This window comes from Ananas comosus, linkage group 16, assembly GCF_001540865.1.
Source record: "Ananas comosus cultivar F153 linkage group 16, ASM154086v1, whole genome shotgun sequence".
NCBI lineage: Eukaryota > Viridiplantae > Streptophyta > Magnoliopsida > Poales > Bromeliaceae > Ananas > Ananas comosus.
In genome coordinates, this window is record NC_033636.1 from 6496440 (window position 1) to 6517753 (window position 21314).

Genomic DNA, 21314 nt, shown 5'->3' on the forward strand with positions numbered 1-21314 from the left:
CCATGGACCCTAGCGATCGATGTTCCGAGCAACACCAAATGCCTGTCTCATTGAGACCCTGGCGCACCTGTCACCAAATAATCGGACAAGCATAACCTTCCAAGGTTTGCGCGATAAGCCGAGCCGCAAACCTTATACGCTATCACATACGGTGACAATCAAAGCCAACACCCATGCTCAAGTCACTCCACAATTGTGATTCCGAACCTCTCGATAATAGACCGAGACTATTAAATAACCAAACCTTTTAGTTGTAACAGGTACAACTAAAGAACTACGAACAATTAGACTCAAACTAGAGTCAAAATCCTCGGTAGTGATGATAAATCAACTGCGCAAAACCTACCAAAGAACAGTCCAAGGCTCGCTACATGGTCATAGATGACTATCACTCGAGCTTTCCCACCAGACACTCTAGAGAAAAATACCGACCCAATCCAAAAGTCCCCAAGCAGGGAAAGGGTATTTCGTCCCACTTTCGACAGTACATTGTCTGCAGTCAATGTACTTATCAAAAGAAAGCGAAATATTCGAAAATCTACTACCAACAACAAGTTGGAAGCGCAACACGTCGAAGTATCAAGCCCCTTGATACCTCTTAACTGAACCGGAAGCTCACAACCAATACTATCGAAACATCGACTTTACAAGTCGACATTCGAAATCAGAACGACCCTGAAGCGACTCATAGGGAGTCCTATGACTTTCAACATCCGAAAGCTACTAGCGACATTAAGCCGCGAACTGTACCAACTGAGGCTTCAGGAAACGGTTTCTCTAACTGATTTCCGCACCACAAACGAGCTATAGTCAAAGCTCCGAGAATTTCGACAATACTTGGAGTAACTCGAGTCAAGACAGATCCTACTAAACCATCAACTATCCCCTGACATCAATTTAGGTGTCAGAACAATCGCATACGATGTATGTTTCAACAGGGACCTGACACCAAAACTGTGTCAATCTGACTCTGGTAGGAAGAATGAACGAGGTAAAGGTCAAAAGATTCGAACCGCTGATTCCAATCAGCAATCAAAGAGGAGAGGTAGGCATCGCAACCCTACCCAAAGATCTGTGGAAGCAACACTAACAATGCAGTCGCCTAAACGACCGCTACCAAACCCTGGGCTACACCCTAGTAGCCCCACTGAAGTCACGATCGTAACTGATCACAGTGCCGTCTCCGTAGAGACACTCGCAACAGCTCTCGTGTCCTAAGTAGAGAGAGTGGCCTGGGCGTCGACAGTTATGACACTCGCTTAGGCCCGAAAATCTCACTTGGCCCTTCACGACCCCACCTGACAGGAGTGGCAACACCTGGGGAATATCGTCCCTAGGTCGTACAAGTGTGGCATCGAACCTAGTGTTAATAAATATAGGTTGTACAAGAGTGGCATCAAACCTAGTGTTAGAGAACATAGGTTGAGATTAAACCTAGAGTTAAGTCAACCTAGGTTGTGAGATAAAGATAGCGAACCTAGAGTTAAAGTAACCTAGGTTATGTGATAAAAGTGTTAAACCTAGAGTCAAGTGGACCTAGGATGGAAAGGACATTGGACCTAGATAGGTCCATACTATAGGGTTAAGACCAACCCTTGAGTTATGTGAAATGGATTCTGGAATCTCAGAGCTTATGGAACACCCAAAGTGGTGTTGGGCGTGTGCGACGATTTCGCCGCCGGATGGGTGAGCCGAATTGTGATTTATACCGGTTGAGCCGGTTTGTGGATCATACCGCTGGTTGACTCAAACCATCGACATGGCATGTGCGACGTTTCACCGCCGGGTGGCTAGGTCATAGAGCGCGGTGAGCTGTGGAAGGTTGAGGTGCATGTATAAGTTCCTTCACCTCGAGCTGGACAGAGCGCGGATTATCCGCAGTGGATTGACTTAAGACCGAGTCGAGTGGCATGGTGTGACTAAGGTAAGAGTAACCTTAGGAAAGAATGACAAATGAGCATTATATGACTAAGGTGTGAGTACCCTTAGTAAAGAATAAAGAATAACTAAGAAGAAAGAATAGCTAAGAGTAAAGAATAGCTAATAAAGTAAAAATGGCTATAAGTAAAGAATGACTAATATTAAAGAATGTCAAGAATAAAGAATTGCAAGTAGTAAAGAAAGGCTAACGCTAAAGAATGGTAAATGATAGAGAATAAACTCAGTAATCTACTTGCATAGTTGCATGGATTTTATATCGCATATTATGAGGCATAGCATATTTTTCCTTATTCGTATATATATCTGTTGGACTAACATGTTGCAGTACCTCCTTGGACCTATTGGTCCTGCTTTTCCCTTGGGTGGCCGTACCCACTGGGAACCATGGAGTTGGTTCTCATCCCACGTTGTTTTGGGGTGTTACAGGTTCGCACGTGAACGGCACGGCGGCGCGAGGTAAGGGCGTAGCTCCGTAGATAGCGGCCCTACCCCCGAGACTGAGATAGCGGTACCCCGAGGTGGTCTAGCTTAGGGGTTTGAAGACAAAGAACACAAATGTATCAAACTTGAAATAATTGTGTTAACTAGATTGTATTTTGGAAGTTGATTGTAAAAGAAAATTGTGATGTAAAATACACCTAAGATGAATGTTGTAATAACTTAGTTGTTTTATGTTTTTGATATTTCCTTATGCAATCTTTGGTTGAATTCGGTTCCTGGTTGGAATATTGTGAATTGTATCGATTGCGACGCCTTGGACGTACAGGGGAGACTCTGTCCGCGGTACAGGAAAACCTTGTCCGCTCGGCGGTTTGTTGGCGTGCCCGAACTCGACCAAATAGCCGGGGCACAGGGCGTGACAAAGAATTTGACACTTTTGTGCCAAGGTTCATTTTTCTTCCCTTTTTCTCTTCTCATCCTTTCTTATTTTTCTTCGAAATTTTGTGTTTTTTATGAGAACAAGCATGAAACATGTGACCATCTATTCTCAATAAGCATATATCTTAGATATTTGATGTCTTCCTAAATTGATTATTGTTCAGTAGTATTTCCAACAGATGCACAAGAGCTATGGGAAACATTCAATATCTATCAAATGACACAGAGAGAAAAAAAGCTCAACTTACTATTAGATGCTTGGTAGGTGATTTAGATAGACCGGAACAATACTATCCTCTGAAATCATACCTAAAATCCTATACAAACCATATCCAACATTCGACACTAAGAGTCTTGAAAGGAATCCTTGCCCTAGCTCGTTCTTTAACTTTTCAAATCTTTTCCCCATATTCATTTCATCTTTTTATTTTATTTATGTTTTTTGCTTATTCTTTGGTTCCAGTTGTCTCACCCTTATAACTAAGTTCATTTACCTGTATGAATTCAACAAATAGCTTGCTATCTTTTTCTAAAAAATATAACATTTTTTACGAATATTAAAAAAGGGATAATTGCCTATATGCCTATCAAAAATTTTAAAATATTTTATTTATCCTTACTTTTTTTGTTTTAAATATATCCATCATATATTTGTCCGTTATTTATCGTTGTTGGTGCCCGTCAAGTCATCTCGGGTTAAGTTTGAGTTAAATTTCTATCATAGTTAAAAAATAATAAAAATATCTATTTTGTCCCTAATTTAAAGGCAAATAAGAAAAGTTAGTAATGGTAGAAATGTATATTTAAAAGGGCAAAAAGTCAAAATATTTTTTTTGCCTTTGAATTAAGGGCGAATAAGAAAAATATTGATGATGATAGAAGGGTATATTTGAAGAGCCAAAATGATAATTTTACAAAGATAACATTTCTTTCTAACAGTTTACTAACATAATTTAAGTTTAAATTAGGGTTAAAAAAATTTAAAATCTTAAAAATATATTTTTAATATTAATTTTTTAAGACAGGTAAATATGAAAGTTGGGCTTTTTAAGGCATATACAAGTAATTGCCCTAAAAGAAAAGTGTAAGATAAAGAGTAGGTTTTGTGTGCTATCAGGAGCACGGAGGCCTCCGTGCTTTTAAGCCGCTTTCGATCATGTAACTTTCGAATTGACGATCGACTCCGTTAGACTTGCTCTAGTGTATTTAAACTATTTAGAAAATAAATTTTGTGATTTTTTGATATCATTTACCTGGTGATCGAAAGTACTTAAAATCAATGGTTGAAAATACAAATCTCATAAAGAGTTATGATGTAACATTAAAATTTTTGATCAGAGATATTGATCTTGTTGTAGACAGTATAAAGAATTTTTTATCAAAATTTCATCTAATTTAAATATTTCTACACCGTTAAACTTACAAACGGCATACATTAACCATTAAAAAATGATTGATTTTGATCGACCGTCCCTAGCGCAAGTGGCAAAGGGCTTTGTAGTTGGTGCCCGAGGTAAAAGATATTAAAAAATCGCAAAAATTATTTTTTAGGTATTTTAAATATGCTAGATCAAGTTTAACGAAACCGATCATTGATTCGAAAGTCTCATTATCAAAAATAACTTACGAGCATGAAGCTCTCCGTGCTTTTACTAGCACATAAGACCTACTCGTAAAATGAATATTAAGCCGTGTTTAGTTCGGGGTTAAGGGGGTTGGATAACCCCTTAAGCCCGGATTTAATCCCAAACACTCAATTTGGGGGCTAGGGTTAGGTAACCCCTTAACCCCGGGGTAGCCCATTTGGGGCGGTGTCAGCTAACCCCAACCCCTCCCCAGGAATAGGGGCGGGATTAACTTAATCCCACCCCTATTTAATTTTTTAATATAAATATTAATTTTAATTTTAAAATTTAAAATTTTAAAAATTTATATTTTAATTTTAAAATTAATAATTATTTTTTAAAATTTAAAAATTTTTAAAATTATTATTTTTAATTATTTAAATTTTAAATTTGATATTTTATATTTGTAACTTTAAATTTTTTAATTTGAGATTTAAAAATATAGATTTTAATTTTAAATTTTGAATTTTAAATTTTAAATTATTATTTTTAATTATTTTTAAATTTTAAATTTGATATTTTATATTTGTAACTTTAAATTTTAAATTTGAGATTTAAAAATAAAAATTTTGATTTTAAATTTAAATTTAAAAATTAAAAATATTATTTTTAATTATTTAAATTTTAAATTTAAATTTAAATATAAAAATTAGTACAAAATTATTATTTTCTATTTATAATAATCCAGTATCCTTCTTATCCCACCTATTTCAACCAAACACTATTTTATCTATACCTATACTAAACCTAATTTTCAACCAAGCATAAAATTACTTTAACCCGACTTTAAACCTAAATTTAATTTTATTTATGAAATAACTAATTTTTATTTAATTCCGAACCAAACTGAATAAGAGTTGAGTAAGAGTTGCGAAAGGCGGTGAGCCTATGGTGTCTACTAAAAAAAAAAAAAAGAGAAAAATAAACAAACAAAATAAACAAACCAATTGTACGCTGCAGCTTGTCCGCACTCCGCAACAGGACTTCTCCCAGCAGTCCAGCACTGATCGCCACGTCGCGAACGCACTCTTCAGTCTTCCCTCCTCAACACAATAAAATAATATATATAAAATAAAACGAGCTGTCGCCGCGAGGCACCCCCTACTCACCTCTGCAGACAGACTGCCCTTCCCATTTCTCACTCTTCACGGCCGTCGGCAAAATGGATGATGCGCCGGTGCCGGTGGCGGAGCCGACTCTGATGCTCGAAGCCGCTTCCGAATTCGCTTCTTACCCCGGTAATCCCACGCTTCCTGTCACCCTACTGTTCCTTTTTTTTTTTTTTTTTTCNNTTTTTTTTTTTTTTTTTTTTCCCTTCTCACCCATCTCTATTTGCTATCGTAGGGTCTTATAATGATGCTTCCGTGAAGGAGTTCCTCGACCGCTTCCCCCTTCCCATGCTCTTCAGGTTGATTCCTCTCTCTCTCTCTCTCTCTTGTTAAATAATACGTAACCATCCTTATTCCCCAAAAGCTTAAACCGGTAATCTACACTTACGTTTAAATATTTTTGTATTTAACGTCGCTTGCGTCTAGACTCGAGATTTTTTGCTAGGTCCATTATGGTAAAAGACTGGCGTGACCCGAACTCAGAACCTCCTGTGCTGATATCATGTTAAGTAATATGAAATAACTGATACTTTCTAAAAAACTTAAGCCCGAAGAGAATGGCGTTTTAATATTTTTATATTTAACGTCTCTCTCTTTGCTTTGTCATTGTAAATGTTGTTTACAGTTTAAATTGCTGAATTTGGTGTAGTTCCTGGGTTTTGGTGTCAAATGGTTAGGTTATTTGTGCATCACAATACTAAACCTTGTTTGGTATCATTGCTGTGTTTTTTTTTTTTTTTTTTTTTTTTTTTTTTTTTTTTTTTTTTTGAACACTAATTTTGTATAATTTGATATGCTTTTCTTTTCTTGTCATTGTTGGTTAACTTGCAATGCGTTGTAACAAAATTGTGGAACCCAAAAAATATAGAAATTTTTAATTTTTTTTATATTTTTTGTTGCCAAACAAGCACCGTAGATTCAAGGATTGCAAGTAATTCATCATTCCCTCCTAATAAAACGGCAACGGTACAGAATGAGGGTTAGAAGTTATGATTTTTTGTTTGCAAATGAACTTGAACCTTAATTTGCTACATATATACGACTCTTCGTTTAAATTAGCATAGTATATGACGAGTCTAGTTTTTAAATGGCGAGTAAGGCAGATTTAGTATTTGATCCTACAAAATTTTAATAATTTCTTGTGAATCTTGCCTCGTTTATTACGGCTAGATTTGGTCGCGCTTTTGCTTTTGCTCTCAAGTCGATGGTGGAGCGTTTGGCAAATAAAAAAAAAATTGAGTTTCCCCTGTAGCAGGAAGTAGATATGAGAGTCCAAATCTCCGAAGCAGAAGAACCGTAGGTGATTAGCATTTTTAATGAACGTAGTTTTAAATAGTCTAATATTATCCACAATTTTCCTTTCCCTACATTACTTAATAGAGAACCCATGTAGCTAGCCATAAGCTTTGGTTTTTCAAGTGTTTGAGTAGTCGCCTGTTAATGGTTTATTAGCTTCGAACAAATGTCCCTAAATGGCTTATACACACACGGCTAAAACGGGAAAAGAGTACCCATGACAAAAGGGCTTCAGACCTATCAAGGACCGATAAATCACTTCCTGAGGCCATTTTTGTAACATCCCTATGAGGGGTAAAATGGAAAAATTTATCTTCTGGCTCTGATACCAATCTTAGCACTAGCTCTCAACGCAAGATCTTTAAGAGCTTTATAGAGTGTAAGACTATAGACTTGTTGACTCCTAAGTTGACCAAGGCACTTATCACTGCACCAAATAATGTCCCCAGCGGTATCTAATATTGTGTTAACTATATAATATATGTTTTGCAGTTGGATGTGAATTTCCAGATTTTACTACTTGGTACTGGAACCTGGATTTATGACTTCGATTGCAATGCGATTTTTTTGTTCTGATTTTGTAGGTCATTGCAAAATGAGGAAGAAATACCTGGGTTGGAGGAAACAATAGTTTCCTGTCTAGATAAAATATTTAGCACGAAGTATGGTGCATCTTTTCTCCCAAACTGTGTGGTACGTACCAAAATCTTTTACCTTCTTTGATAATATTGTTTCTATGTAGTTAGGATTTTGTTTGCTGATGGAACATTAAATGGTGTTTTGAACTGGAAAGAGTCAATTTTGTATTTCTACCTTTTTTTTCTGAAACTTTTGCAGAAGGTAATAAGCTAATAAGTTTACTGATGAAAACTTAGCCATGTAACTGTTTCGTCCATTGATTGGATTTGACTATATTCCATCATTATGATAATATCATGCTTGCTTAATACAGAGAAAGCATCTGTAGTTAAAAATTTGCAATTAAACGACAGTTATATGACGAATGACAATGAATAATTTTAATTCATAAAGAAAAGATCAAATTGATTGGAATCAATCTAGAGTCTAAACACATTAGAAAGTGGTCCTGCCCCAGTTGCAACCTGTAACACAAGTTTCCGACAGCCTGGTTGCTATTTTAGCTGTATGGTGAACACAGATTACTTATTTCTTATTGCAAGCTGGTTAGTTTAGATCGGTTGATTTCACCCTCAATTTGCAGTCCATCTTGCCTCGACTGCTATTTTAGAATAGAACAATTTAAACAGAATATTTACACCCTTAAATATATTATGAAGTTCAGATTTATCTAATTGACTTTTGTGTACTTCACTGGCAACTTTACTCTAGGCACAGGTTCTTCACCAGCCATTGCATGAATGTTGATGAGAACATACTTATTATGCCCTAGCCATTGAAAATATTAAATTTTCTACTTGAAGTTAGAATCTAAACAATTATAACTAGGTCTTGCTTTGATCCCTAAAATTTGTGCTATTACGAAATCCTATTGATTGCTGCTTCCATATTGCTTGCAACAGCCAGGATATATCTCGCAGCTCGTTTGGTGCTTCTTGATCATCTTTCTTTGGACTATGCTAATGTTTTATATCTTCTTTTTTTTGGGTTTAATGGTACAGTTTTAAACCCTTGGCTAGGAATAGCTAATATTACTTAATCTAAAGATACATCATTTCAATTATGCTTCTCAATTTTGTATCTCAGTAATATAAATTAACAAAGAGTTACCTTTTTGGCATATTTAGGTTCTAAGTCTTCGAGCATTATTACAGGTTTATCACTATAATAGTATTGTGTTTCTTCTTAAACTAACTTACTGCTATTCTTTTTTCTTTCCAGCCCTTTATACAAGCTGGACTGCAGGCAAACTCTCAGACTATCAGATGCCTTGCTTGTAAAGCTGTATGTCTTAATGAAATGATTACCTGATTGACATATTTGGCTAAGAATAATGATTTAACGTAATGTCTTCTTAATCTTATACTAGACTACTTAGTGCTATGAAAGCACAAATGACAAGTCCATTTCAAGTATTTGTGTATCCATCTCTGAACTCACCACGCTTGTCCGTTGGGGTTTTCCACCTTGGTATTGTTTATCAAGTACAATTGGGTAGTTCTGCGGCAGTGGCCTTCTTTCATGGTGAATAGCATCTGTTGGTGATATACTATCAAAATTAGGAATTTATGGAAGGCTAGCTACGAACGGGAAAAAAAAAACTTATCATGACGAGATGTCAAATACTTTCTTGTTCCGTCAGCAGGCTTGTCTTCTTCCTCCTTTTCTATGGGTGTAATTATTTCCACTGTTATTCTTGAATATTTATTTCACTACGAGGTGTACATGTTGATACTTAATATATTTTTGTTTGGTTTTCTTGATTTTACATACTGCTTTCACTTTTCATTGAAAGACGGTTAGTCTTAGTTAGAAATATGTAAAATTCAGAAGATTTGAGAGTCTTAGTACTAGATACAAGAATTGTTTGAAAATCAATTTGGAGTGGTGACCAAGTCGAGGCTGCTTTTCAAGTAAAATATACATGTTATGAAGAGGTTTACACTGTTGTGTTTCTTGTTTCAGTCTTGTATAAGGCAGAAGTGCATTTTATGTGATTGAAAGAATTCTATAAGAACGACATTCTATTTAATGAAGTACTAAAAGAAGTGACTACTGATTGATCGAGCGGTTCCAGTTTATACCCCTGTTCTTCGAATAAGCCAGAATTTACTACACTATAAGAACCGGGTCTATGCAAAGCATTTTACTCTGCAGGTGTCCAACCTTCTAGAGAATGCTGAAGATATGGAAGCTGCAGTGCAGACAATTGAAGAACATAAACTATATCCACTACTCATAAACTGCTTAGTTGATGGGTATTTATCTCCTATGTTGACTCATATATGGACTTTTCTGGTTTTAAAATACTTGTCCTTTTCCTTTTGGGACTGTACTTGAATTTCTCACTAGTCCAGAGAATACGTTTTTAAAAGATATCTGTAACGACTAGTTTGGGCTTATCTACAAGGATAGTGATGGAAAAGTCCAGAGAGTTGTTCTCTGCAGTGATTTGAGTTCAACCCAGAGAAAAAGGATCTTTAAATTGGATTCCAGAAAGTTGGATCTTTAAGTTCTTTTATTAACTAATTATGTAGTGTCAGAAACTTCTCTTTTTTCAATCTTTGTTCTTACAACAGTCACAATTTTACCCTGTGTCTCCGTGTATTTCTAGCATCTTTGAAATCTGATGTCATGTTTATCATTTACCACAGGAACGAACAAACTTCAACAGCTTCACTGGATGCTATAAAGAAAATCGCTCATTCTCCTGAAGGACTTGTAAGTTTTTCACTAATTAAGATCAAAATATTAGTGTGTTATCTTCTAAGAACTTATTCTATTGTACTGTATATTTGCATTCAGAGTGTTATCTTTCCTACTCATGGCGAAGGATCTAATCAGCTAAAAAACTTGGCAGCTAACTCATCTTCTCTGGTATGTTGTCCATTCTCTTGAGCTATCCCAAACTTATAACTAATCATGGACCTCCTATTATTAAAGCAGCTATTATGGTTCTGTTACTTACCATATGATGGTCAAGTATCATTGGATATTGGAGCTCAAATAAATCACTCTTCAATTTCTGTAGTTTTGTAGGTATTGTGTTCACAGTGATATTGAAAAGCTTCAATAGTTTCTATCTGAAAACTAGATTTTGAGGGGTATTTTTTCTACAGTTGTGTATTTCATATTAAAACATTTCAGTTATGATTTCAACACTTACAATAAATGCTTTTGAATGGTTCTTTTAGGGCCGGATTCGAATTTTGTCTATTATAGTGAAGCTCTTCTCAATTTCTTGTTCTGTTGCAACGGCAGTTAATGATTCCAACCTGCTTAACTTATTTGAGGTTGAAATCAAAGATAGTCGTGACATGCTGACATCTTTGAGTGCTCTGGAGCTTCTATATGAGGTAAAATAATCTAAGGATCTCCTCTTTTTTTTTTTCCTAATGATGAATTAAATGATTTTGCATAAAACTTGCTATTTGCATTGAAATTCTGAATTCTTTGTTCTTTGTAGGCCAATTTGCATAAAAAATCCACTTATTTTGGGCTTTTGCAAAACCGGGCCACCTTTTTCGTTNAAGGTGGCCCGATTTTGCAAAAGCCCAAAATAAGTGGATTTTTTATGCAAATTGGCCTTCTTTGTATTGTGAGGGAGTCTCATTTTCTGCCGCATGATTGCAAATGCTATAATTTAGAACTGACAAAGTGAACTTAACAATGTGCATACCAAACAATGCATGTATTCTTGTGTGCAAATATACTTGGAGAAATATTTCGTCTGTTTGAATGCATGAATATCTTCTTTTGGGATATCTCTTTCCATACTCGATTACTCAGTTTTTGTTGCACATGAGAAAGGAAGGTTGCCTGAATCTGCTTGGCATTCCTCAAAAGAATATATTGAAGCAACTATAAAGTTGGATGTTAAGCCCAAATAGATGCTTATACGACAGAAACTGTTAATTTCAATTACTTTGTCAAACATACATGCCGACCGACCAAGAATTTTGCCATAAACAGAGCTGGTTGGCTAATCCAATGAACCTCAATTAGTTAGGATTTAGGACTAACGTAAAATCTAAACCATGCTTTATTATTATTACTATTATTATTATTAATTGTTGTAACTAGTGCCAGTTATGCATTACTTTCTAGTTTAGCAAACTAGCATTGATGTGATGTTTCCATTTTTTGCACAGTTGGTGGAGTCTCCTTATAGTACTACAGTCCTCCTAAAGTCTACATTGCTTCAACTATTAATTGACATGATCAGGTACATTTCAACATTGTTGCTATGTTAAAACACTTGGTTCGAATGTTTTTGTTATACTTTCAGTCGTCTTGTTTCAGCAACTCCACCGTAGATTCCGTTCTTCGGTCACGAGCGGCTTTGATTAGTGGAAGGCTTCTTTCATCAGCTGATGCTTATGCAGTGATTGATGAACCAAGTAAGATTAGTTTCTTGAACTTGAAAGATAGTCTATACTGTTGAAACTTTTGTTCATATGAATTTACTATGTGATTTCTTTGTTAAGTTGATCAATTATTGATATCTATTATATCTGATGCCTGAGAGTGAAGTACTCCCTTGTTTTTTCGTTCTCTTTCCAGTATTCTGGGTTGGGGACCTCTAAGAGTTCGTTGACAAATGCATAATTGAGAGAAATTGATTAAACTTCCACTGCTTATCCCAATAGGATGACATTGAATGATTTTTAACCAAGGAATAACTAGCTAATTTCTGTACTTAATTACTTTAATATTTTAGGCATGAGAAAATTTATTTATTTATTTTTTTGGTACCAATATATTCTAATCATTCTTAAGTATGTTTTTATAAATTGTTTTGTATATGAATGATGTAATTGCTTACTAATTTCCATGCAATTTTTTTGTATACCATTTTTATCAAAGGATAAGAAAGTGACTTGGGCTTGTAGAAGATAAGGAACACAAATTGGGGAAACCAAATTACACCCAAAGTGACCCTTTGTTTCATAAAATTTGAAACATTTGAGTACATCAACATAAAGTTAAAGAGTTGGGTAAGTAAGTTAACTTATTTGTTTGAAAAGATTATGAAAAGAGGGTTTGGAGCTATGCCATTAGCACAGGGGTCATATCGTGCTGCTACCTTGTGTTTGCCGCGAACGAACCGGCCCCGCTGTAGGTTGTTTCTAAGGCGAGTGGTCATTCATGGTACAGATTAAATTTGTTTAAATATTATTTTTGAAATCAGGATTATAGGTTCATGGCTTTCAACAGATTCAAGAATCTGCTGTTAATTACCCCACACTTTCAGTGTTAAGGAACCCTCGATTAAGAGACCGAATATAAATGCTGATAAAAGAGATCAAGCAGGCAAATAAAATTTTATTAATATGATTTGCCGTGTACATGGCTTAAGCAGGGGCATTCCCCTATTGTACATAAATTTTATAAGACTAGATACTCAATTTAGCGACTTGGTGGTCGATTGAAGTTTTAATGCTCAGTTTAATGGCATGGCGGTCGGTTTAAGTTTGGTTTAACGATTTTGCAGTCGTTTGAATTGGGTTTAGTTTAACGACTTTACGGTCGTTTGAATTTGGGTTTAGTTTAACGACGTTTCGGTCGTTTGAATTTGGATTTAGTTTAACGACGTTTCGGTCGTTTGAATTTGGGTTTAGTTTAACGACTTTTTGGTCGTTTCAATTGGGTTTAGTTTAACGACGTTTCGGTCGTTTGAATTTGGGTTTAGTTTAACGACGTTTCGGTCGTTTGAATTTGGGTTTAGTTTAGCGACGTTTCGATCGATTTTAAATTGAATTGCTCAGTTTTGCGACATGGCGGTCGATTGAAGTTGAGGTGCTCAGTTTAGCGACATGGCGGTCGAATGTTCAGTTTAACGACTTGATGGTCATTTGTTCAGTTTAACGACTTGACGGTCGTTTCTGAACTTGATTTGCTCAGTTTAACGACTTGGCGGTCGAAAGGGTTTGGTTTGATTGCTCAGTTTAACGACTTGGCGGTCAAATATTCAGTTTAATGACTTGATGGTCATATCTTAATTTGATTTGCTCAGTTAGCGACTTGATGGTCGACTAAAGTTGAGATGCTCAGTTTAGTGACATGGCGGTCGATTGAGTCGAATCTCATGAAATTGGTTCATGAAATTAATTCATGCTAGGAGCCCATTTGTAAAGTCCATTAAACTAATTGATGAAATTAGTGCATGATAGAGGCCATTTGGAGAGCCCATTAAGTTGGGTTTATAAAATTAATTTATGATAAGGAGCCATTTGGAAGGCTCGTTAGTTCATGAAATTAATTTATAACAAGGAGAGCCCATGAAATTAATTCATAGAATTAATTCGTGATAAGGGGCCTATTTGGCAAACCCATGAAATTAATTTGTAGAATTAATTCATGATAAGGGGTCCAGTTGGAAAGTTCATAAAATTAATTCACGATAAGAGGGCCTATTTGGAAAGCCTGTAAAATTAATTCATGATAAGAGGGTCCATTTGGAAAGCCCAAGAAATTAATTCATAGAATTAATTCATAATAAGGGCCCATTTGGAAAGCCCATGAAATTAATTTTTAGAATTAATTCATACTAAGGGGCCCATTTGGAAAGCCCATGAATTCGGTTTGGGTTGGAGGTATTTGGATGACATAGGTTTAGTAGATCTTGTTGGATTTTTATTTGTGGGCTTTGGATTTTGGATCTTTATTTGTGGACTTTGGAATTTGGATCTTTATTTGTGGACTTTGGGTTTTGAATCTTTATTTGTGGACTTTGGGTTTTGGATATTTATTTGTGGACTTTGTGGACTTTGGGTTTTGGATCTTATTTATAGGTTTTGGGCTTTGGGTTGAGGAATTTATTCATATGGGTTTTTTATTGGTTTTGGATCCAAATCTGCATGTGGGTTGAGATTGGTTTCGGGCTTTACAGGTTCTTGGCCTTGGACCCGAATCTGCATGTGGATTTGGATTGGTTTTGGACTTTACATGTTTTGGGCCTTGGACCTGAATCTGCATGTGGACTGAAATTAGCCTTGGACCCGAACCTGCATGTGGGCTGAGATTGGTTTTGGACTTTACAGGTTCTGGGTCTTTGTCACGCCCTGGGACCCGACATAGGCCCGCCCGGTGCGTGCCCAGACCCGCCATATGCTGCACATATAAGGCGTCTACAACAAAAACAGTAAATAAACCTGTAATACAAACATCTAGAGATATCAAAGCGAGTATACAACTAGGTTCTATCAACAAGTAGAATCAAAGAGACTAAACCACTAAAGTAAGAAGTAAAATAATTCAACCCAAAACTCAAGATACATATAATGGGTGGTCTCTACAAAATGGTACAAGTCTCTCAACCTCTCCAAAATGAAACAAAAGAGAGGTAGGCCACCTATCGACCAATCCCTCGCTAGCTAGCCCGAGGCGATTCCTTTCCCGCGATCCCGAGCCTCTTCCGGAGTGGAAGGCTCTGTAAGAAAACATAAAACAGAGGGCGTGAGAACTATAATTTATAGTTCCCAGTGGGCAATTACTGACCTTAGCAAAATGCACCACTAGGCCCAAAACAAGAGCAGATATGGATAATAAAATATAACTGCAGAAAGGAAAGCATGTGATAAAATACTATACTACTATGCCACAAGTATACATGATATGAACATGGAGTACATCTACTCTATCATGATCCAATATGCCAAAACATGTCTAGTATGTTCTATCACGGCACTCAAGTATGCTAAAATGCAATAAGCAATACTATCAAGTAAAATACATGTCCAAGTGTCCAATACATCTCTAGTATGCACTATCATGACGACCAAGTATACTATAAGTCCCAATGTCCACTGAATCCAACTACGATATACTATCAAGTAGTGATTATTACAAATATGACTCCGTGTCAATTTCCATTTCCAATTAAGGATCTACACAAGGTAGTCCGGCTTGTGCCGCCTAGCTGCCGGTGGCAGTACCAACATTCCCCCTCGAGGAATGGGACTGTCCCGCACGACCGTACAGGCGTCTCGCCACCTAGCTGCCCGTGGTAGCACATCATCCCAAGCTGGAATAAGACTGTCCCACGTGACCCTACAGGCGTCTCAATCCCGCACGCGCGAACTGCGTCGCAAAGGCCAACTCCGGAGTGCCGGCTTGCAGGGAGCGACCCTCACAAGCATGTGCAAATGAGCACAATGGCAAGCAAGCAAAGTCATCGTCTCAGCGATCCGGTCGTCATGGCTCTATCATGGAAATGATCGCTAGCAACTCATAGGTCTAGTCCAATGTCCCAAGTGAAGGTTTAACCATTCATTAAGTCCAATGCCCCTTTATGGCATTAGCTTACTATATCCAAGTCCAATTCCAACACTAATGCCTCTTCATGACATTAGGTTTTACTATGTCCACACATGTTCCAAGCCTAATGCCTCTTTATGACATTAGCTTACTATACCAATTCCAAGCCCAATGTCTCTTTATGATATTAGCTTAATATACCAATTCCAAGCCCAATGTCTCTTATGACATTAGCTTTTTTACTATGCCAACATGGGTTCTAAGTCCAAGAGTGCGTTGCACCTATCATTCTTACTATATGAAACATGATTCCCAGTCACAAACCAAGATGCCATTCACATGCTTAAACCCAACATGAAACCCTCTACTACATAGAGGCCCAAAAATTGCATTATACATAATCTATGTATTTTAAGCATTCTAAAATTCTCAAATATTCTATCTAGCATGAATAAGTATGCAATTTTATTTTACGATAAGTAGAAACCATCATATGAGAATTTTATCTCATTTTGGTGAGGCCAAACCCACCAAGAGTTCCACGCGGCCTTTCGTTGCTCCGACGAAGGTGCCCACAAGCCTCCTAGCTCCCTAAAGGTTAAACTAGGAGTGTTACACGTACGTTACGAACAACACAATGGTTAAACATTAACCAACTTAACAAAATGGCCAAAACTCACCTATAGTGTAGAAATTCCCTCACAAGCTCCAAATGGGAGCTAACTTTTCCAATCCCATCTAGAGGAAGGCTCTAATCCAATCAATTGAGCTCCAAAAGCCCTAGCTCAAACATCCCCAAAAATAACCCTAATTTGCTCAATCTAGGGTTTCTATACAAAATTCATGAAAATCATGATCTGGAGGGGGAAAACAAGCAACTAACCTCAAAAGAAGCTCCAAACCATCCTAGAAATCATCTAGGGTTGAACTCCTTCCCTCCAACAAGCTCCAAACACCAAGCCCAAGCTTCTCCCATGATGGAAATAGCACCAAGAAGCAAAAGGAGCAAAAAGAAGGTTTAATATCTTAAAACCCCAACAAAAATCAAAGAAAATCAAAGAGAAGGAGTGGGGGGCTCCCTTACCTTCTCTCCACTGCCTCCAAGCTCAGGGAACAAAGGGGGTGGCGTGGGGTATGATAGAGTTGCAACAATGCAAATACATCCCTCAAAAACTGCCATTTCGCAATCTGGCAAAGTGTACCGGTACACGGGAAAGTGTACCGGTACAAAACCCTGTAGCGCAAACCCGAGGCTCGGGTTGGCAGAAAACCACATTTGTACCGGTACAACCATCAAGGTGTACCGGTACAAAATGTGTTCCGGTACAACCATCAAGGCTGTACCGGTACACAACCCTGCAGAAGCTAACCCGAGAGCAGACCAAAAATCCAACTTTTTGGGTTTTGGTGCACAGTTTAAAACCTTCATTCTTGGGATGCGAGCCATAGGTCGGAACACTGTCAACGACCCTCCAGAATATCTGGAAAAACTCGGAACACAGATCAAACACTCGAACCTCGCAATTTGCAAAGGTCCAGTGTGTTGAGTCTTGGACCCGAATTTGCATGTGGATTCTGTATGTAGGCTTGGTGCTTTATTTTTTTTGACTGCTTATGAAATTTGTTCATTTGGCCAATGATGGATTGAACCATTTTTAAATTAAATAACTCAAATCCAACTCAAATTTTGTTCGTTTCTTTTCTCTTTTTTTGCCTCCAGTAGACATTGAACTCATTGAAATCAGATAATAGCTTTGCCATTCCATTTTGTAGCTTATTTGTGGGTTCTTCCTTTCTTTTCCTTTTTTCTTTTTTTTTTTTCTCTTTTTTCTTTTGTTGACTGCCAGGAGAGAGAAAGAGAGGGAGGGGTACCCAACAACTCTATTTTTTTGTATTTTTTTTCTTTCTTTTCTTTCTCCTTTTTTTTTTGTTGGTTCTTCTTTTCTTTTTTTTTATTTTCATCTTCCCTCTGTCTTTTTTTTTCTTCTTTTTTTTTGTTGACTGTTAGAGAGGGAAAGGGAATAACTCCCTTTTTTTTGTATTTGTTTTTTTTTTGTTCTTTTTTTTTTTGTTGGCTGCCAGAGAGAGAGCGAGAGCTCAGAGAGAGCGAGAGCTCTCTCTCTCTGTACGAAACTGAGAGAGTCTCGCTCTCTCTCTCTATACGAAACTGAGAGAGAGGGGGAGTGCCCTCTTTTTTTTCTCCCTTTTTTTGTTTTTTTTTTAATGAAATTTCGTCTTTTTTTTATACGAAATTTATCACGTCGAGCAATACGATCGAATCGAACGAAGATGGCAAATCAAAACAGTACTCGTCTATTTTTTTTATTATCGTTTTTATCACGTTTTGTTCAAGTGCGCGGGGTTTAATCGTGTCGAGCCTATCACGAAGATGGCTGCTCGATTAATCCTTTCGACCATGTCAAGCCTATCACGAAGATGGCCGCACGGTTTATGTAGTAAAATAAACGGGCTTGATCGTGTCGAGCCTATCACGAAGATGGCCGCTCGATCAACCGTTTTGACCATGTCGAGCCTATCGCGAAGATAGCCGCATGGTTTTTGTAGCAAAATATCCGGTGCTCGATCAACAATTTCGACCATGTTGAGTCTATCGCGAAGATGGCCGCACGGTTTAGAGATTAACCATGCATACGCACGGCGGAAGTGACGATTTGATGTCAGATTTGATCGGTTCGAAACCTATCACGAAGATAGTCGGGTTGATCAAACTAACAAAAAAATCGCACTTACGCTTTTCGTAGGCATGCACATCTCTTGTTGTTGTAGAAGTCATTGTGGTTGTCGTTGTCGCCGAAGTCTCCTTTTTTTTTGTGTGGTACGGACGAAAAGTGGAGGGGTGCACTTGGCACCCCCTCTGCCAGCAAGACCAAAAAGGGGCTCCCCCTTTGGTACTTGTACACGAGAGAGAGAGGGAGAGTATATAAAAAAACTTTTTTTTTTCTTCACCTTTTTTCTTTTCTTTCTTCTTCTATTCTTCTTTTTTTCTTCTGTTTTCGGTTCTCTTTTTTCTCTTCTTTTTTTTTTAAATTTTTAAGAGGCCCCCTTATATTAAGCCTCTAATGGCTTATGCTTTTTTTTGGAAAAATTTCAAAAGGAAGGATACCTTGGTTATACAAGGTATAGATTTTTTTTTCCTTTTCCTTTCTTTTTTTTTGGAAATAGGAGGCGGGATATTTTTTTTTTCTTTTTTTTTTTAATTTNTTCCAATTAAGGACCTACACAAGGTAGTCCGGCTTGTCCACCTAGCTGCCGGTGGCAGTATCAACATTCTCCCTCGAGGAATGGGTCTGTCCCACACGACCGTACAGGCGTCTCGCCACCTAGCTGCCCGTGGTAGCACATCATCCCAAGCTGGAATAAGGCTGTCCCACGCGACCCTACAGGCTTCTCAATCCCGCATGCGCGAACTGCGTCGCAATAAGGCCAACTTCGGAGTGCCGGCTTGTAGAGAGCGACCCTCACAAGTATGTGCGAATGAGCACAAATGGCAAGCAAGCAAAGTCATCGTCTTAGCGATCCGGTCATCATGGCTCTATCATGGAAATGATCGCCAGCAACTCATAGGTCTAGTCCAGTATCCCAAGTGAAGGTTTAACCATTCATTAAGCCCAATGCCCCTTTATGGCATTAGCTTACTATATCCAAGTCCAATTCCAACACTAATGCCTCTTCATGACATTAGGTTTTACTATGTCCACACATGTTCCAAGCCTAATGCCTCTTTATGACATTAGCTTACTATACCAATTCCAAGCCCAATGTCTCTTTATAACATTAGCTTAATATACCAATTCCAAGCCCAATGTCTCTTATGACATTAGCTTTTCTACTATACCAACATGGGTTCTAAGTCCAAGAGTGCGTTGCACCTATCATTCTTACTATATGAAACATGATTCCCAGTCACAAACCAAGATGCCATTCACATGCTTAAACCCAACATGAAACCCTCTACTGCATAGAGGCCCAAAAATTACATTATACATAACCTATGTATTTTAAGCATTCTAAAATTCTCAAATATTCTATCTAGCATGAATAAGTATGCAATTTCATTTTATGATAAGTAGAAACCATCATATGAGAATTTTATCTCATTTTGGTGAGGCCAAACCCACCAAGAGTTCCACGCGGCCTTTCGTTGCTCCGACGAAGGTGCCCACAAGCCTCCTAGCTCCCTAAAGGTTAAATTAGGAGTGTTACTCGTACGTTACGAACAACACAATGGTTAAACATTAACCAACTTAACAAAAGGGCCAAAACTCACCTATAGTGTAGAAATTCCCTCACAAGCTCCAAATGGGAGATAGAACCTTTCCAATCCCACCTAGAGGAAGGCTCTAATCCAATCAATTGAGCTCCAAAAGCCCTAACTCAAACATCCCAAAAAATAACCCTAATTTGCTCAATCTAGGGTTTCTATACAAAATTCATGAAAATCATGATTTGGAGGGGGAAAACAAGCAACTAACCTCAAAAGAAGCTCCAAACCACCCTAGAAATCAGCTAGGGTTGAACTTCTTCCCTCCAACAAGCTCCAAACACCAAGCCCAAGCTTCTCCCATGGTGGAAATAGCACCAAGAAGCAAAAGGAGCAAAAAGAAGAGTTTAATCTTCAAAAATCCCAACAAAAATCAAAGAAAATCAAAGAGAAGGGGTGGGGGGGCTCCCTCACCTTCTCTCCACTGTCTCCAAGCTCAGGGAACAAAGGGGGAGGCGTGGGGTATGATATAGAGTTGCAACAATGCAAATACACCCCTCAAAAACTGCCATTTCGCAATCTGGCAAAGTGTACCAGTACACGGGAAAGTGTACCGGTACAAAACCCTGTACACGCAAACCCGAGGCTCGGGTTGGCAGAAAACCACATCTGTACCGGTACAACCATCAAGGTGTACCGGTACAAAATGTGTTCCGGTACAACTATCAGGGCTGTACCGGTACACAACCCTGCAGAAGCTAACCCGAGATCATACCAAAAATCCAACTTTTTGGGTTTTGGTGCACAGTTTAAAACCTTCATTCTCGGAATGCGAGCCATAGGTCGGAACACTGTCAACGACCCTCCAGAATATCTGGAAAAACTCGGAACACAGATCAAACACTCGAATCTCGCAATTTGCAACAGTTCAGTGTGTTACAGTCTTGGACCCGAATTTGCATGTGGGCTCTGTATGTGCGCTTGGTGCTTTATTTTTTTTGACTGCTTATGAAATTTGTTTATTTGGCCAATGATGGATTGAACCATTTTTAAATTAAATAACTCAAATCCAACTCCTCAAATTTTGTTCTTTTCTTTTTTTTCTTTTTTTTTTTTGACTGCCAGGGAGAGAGTTTTTTTTTTATTTTTCTTTTCCCTTTTTTTTTTTTTGTTGGTTCTTCCTTTCTTTTCCTTTTTTCTTTTTTTTTCTCTTTTTTCTTTTGTTGACTGCCAAGAGAGAGAGAGAGAGAGGGAGGGGTACCCAACAACTCTCTTTTTTTGTATTTTTTTCTTTCTTTTCTTTCTCCTTTTTTTTTTGTTGGTTCTTCTTCCCTTTTTTTTTTT

The 21314-nt window shown here is 37.6% G+C and overlaps 1 protein-coding gene across 3 annotated transcripts in view; it reads left to right on the forward strand.

Annotated features, from left to right (window-relative positions):
* LOC109721880 overlaps positions 5406–21314 on the forward strand; it is a 48917-nt gene continuing 33008 nt past the window's right edge. For 2 of the 3 annotated variants that reach the window (XM_020249686.1, XM_020249687.1), the window contains exons 1-10: positions 5406–5683; positions 5790–5853; positions 7435–7543; positions 8711–8773; positions 9647–9747; positions 10144–10210; positions 10295–10366; positions 10684–10845; positions 11641–11714; positions 11792–11889. In XM_020249686.1, coding sequence (XP_020105275.1) covers positions 5608–5683; positions 5790–5853; positions 7435–7543; positions 8711–8773; positions 9647–9747; positions 10144–10210; positions 10295–10366; positions 10684–10845; positions 11641–11714; positions 11792–11889 — 886 coding nt within the window. In that variant the 5' untranslated portion in view covers positions 5406–5607. Of the gene's footprint in view, positions 5684–5789; positions 5854–7434; positions 7544–8409; positions 8485–8710; positions 8774–9646; positions 9748–10143; positions 10211–10294; positions 10367–10683; positions 10846–11640; positions 11715–11791; positions 11890–21314 lie in introns of those variants that run through there. The other variant, XM_020249689.1, reaches the window with a different exon arrangement.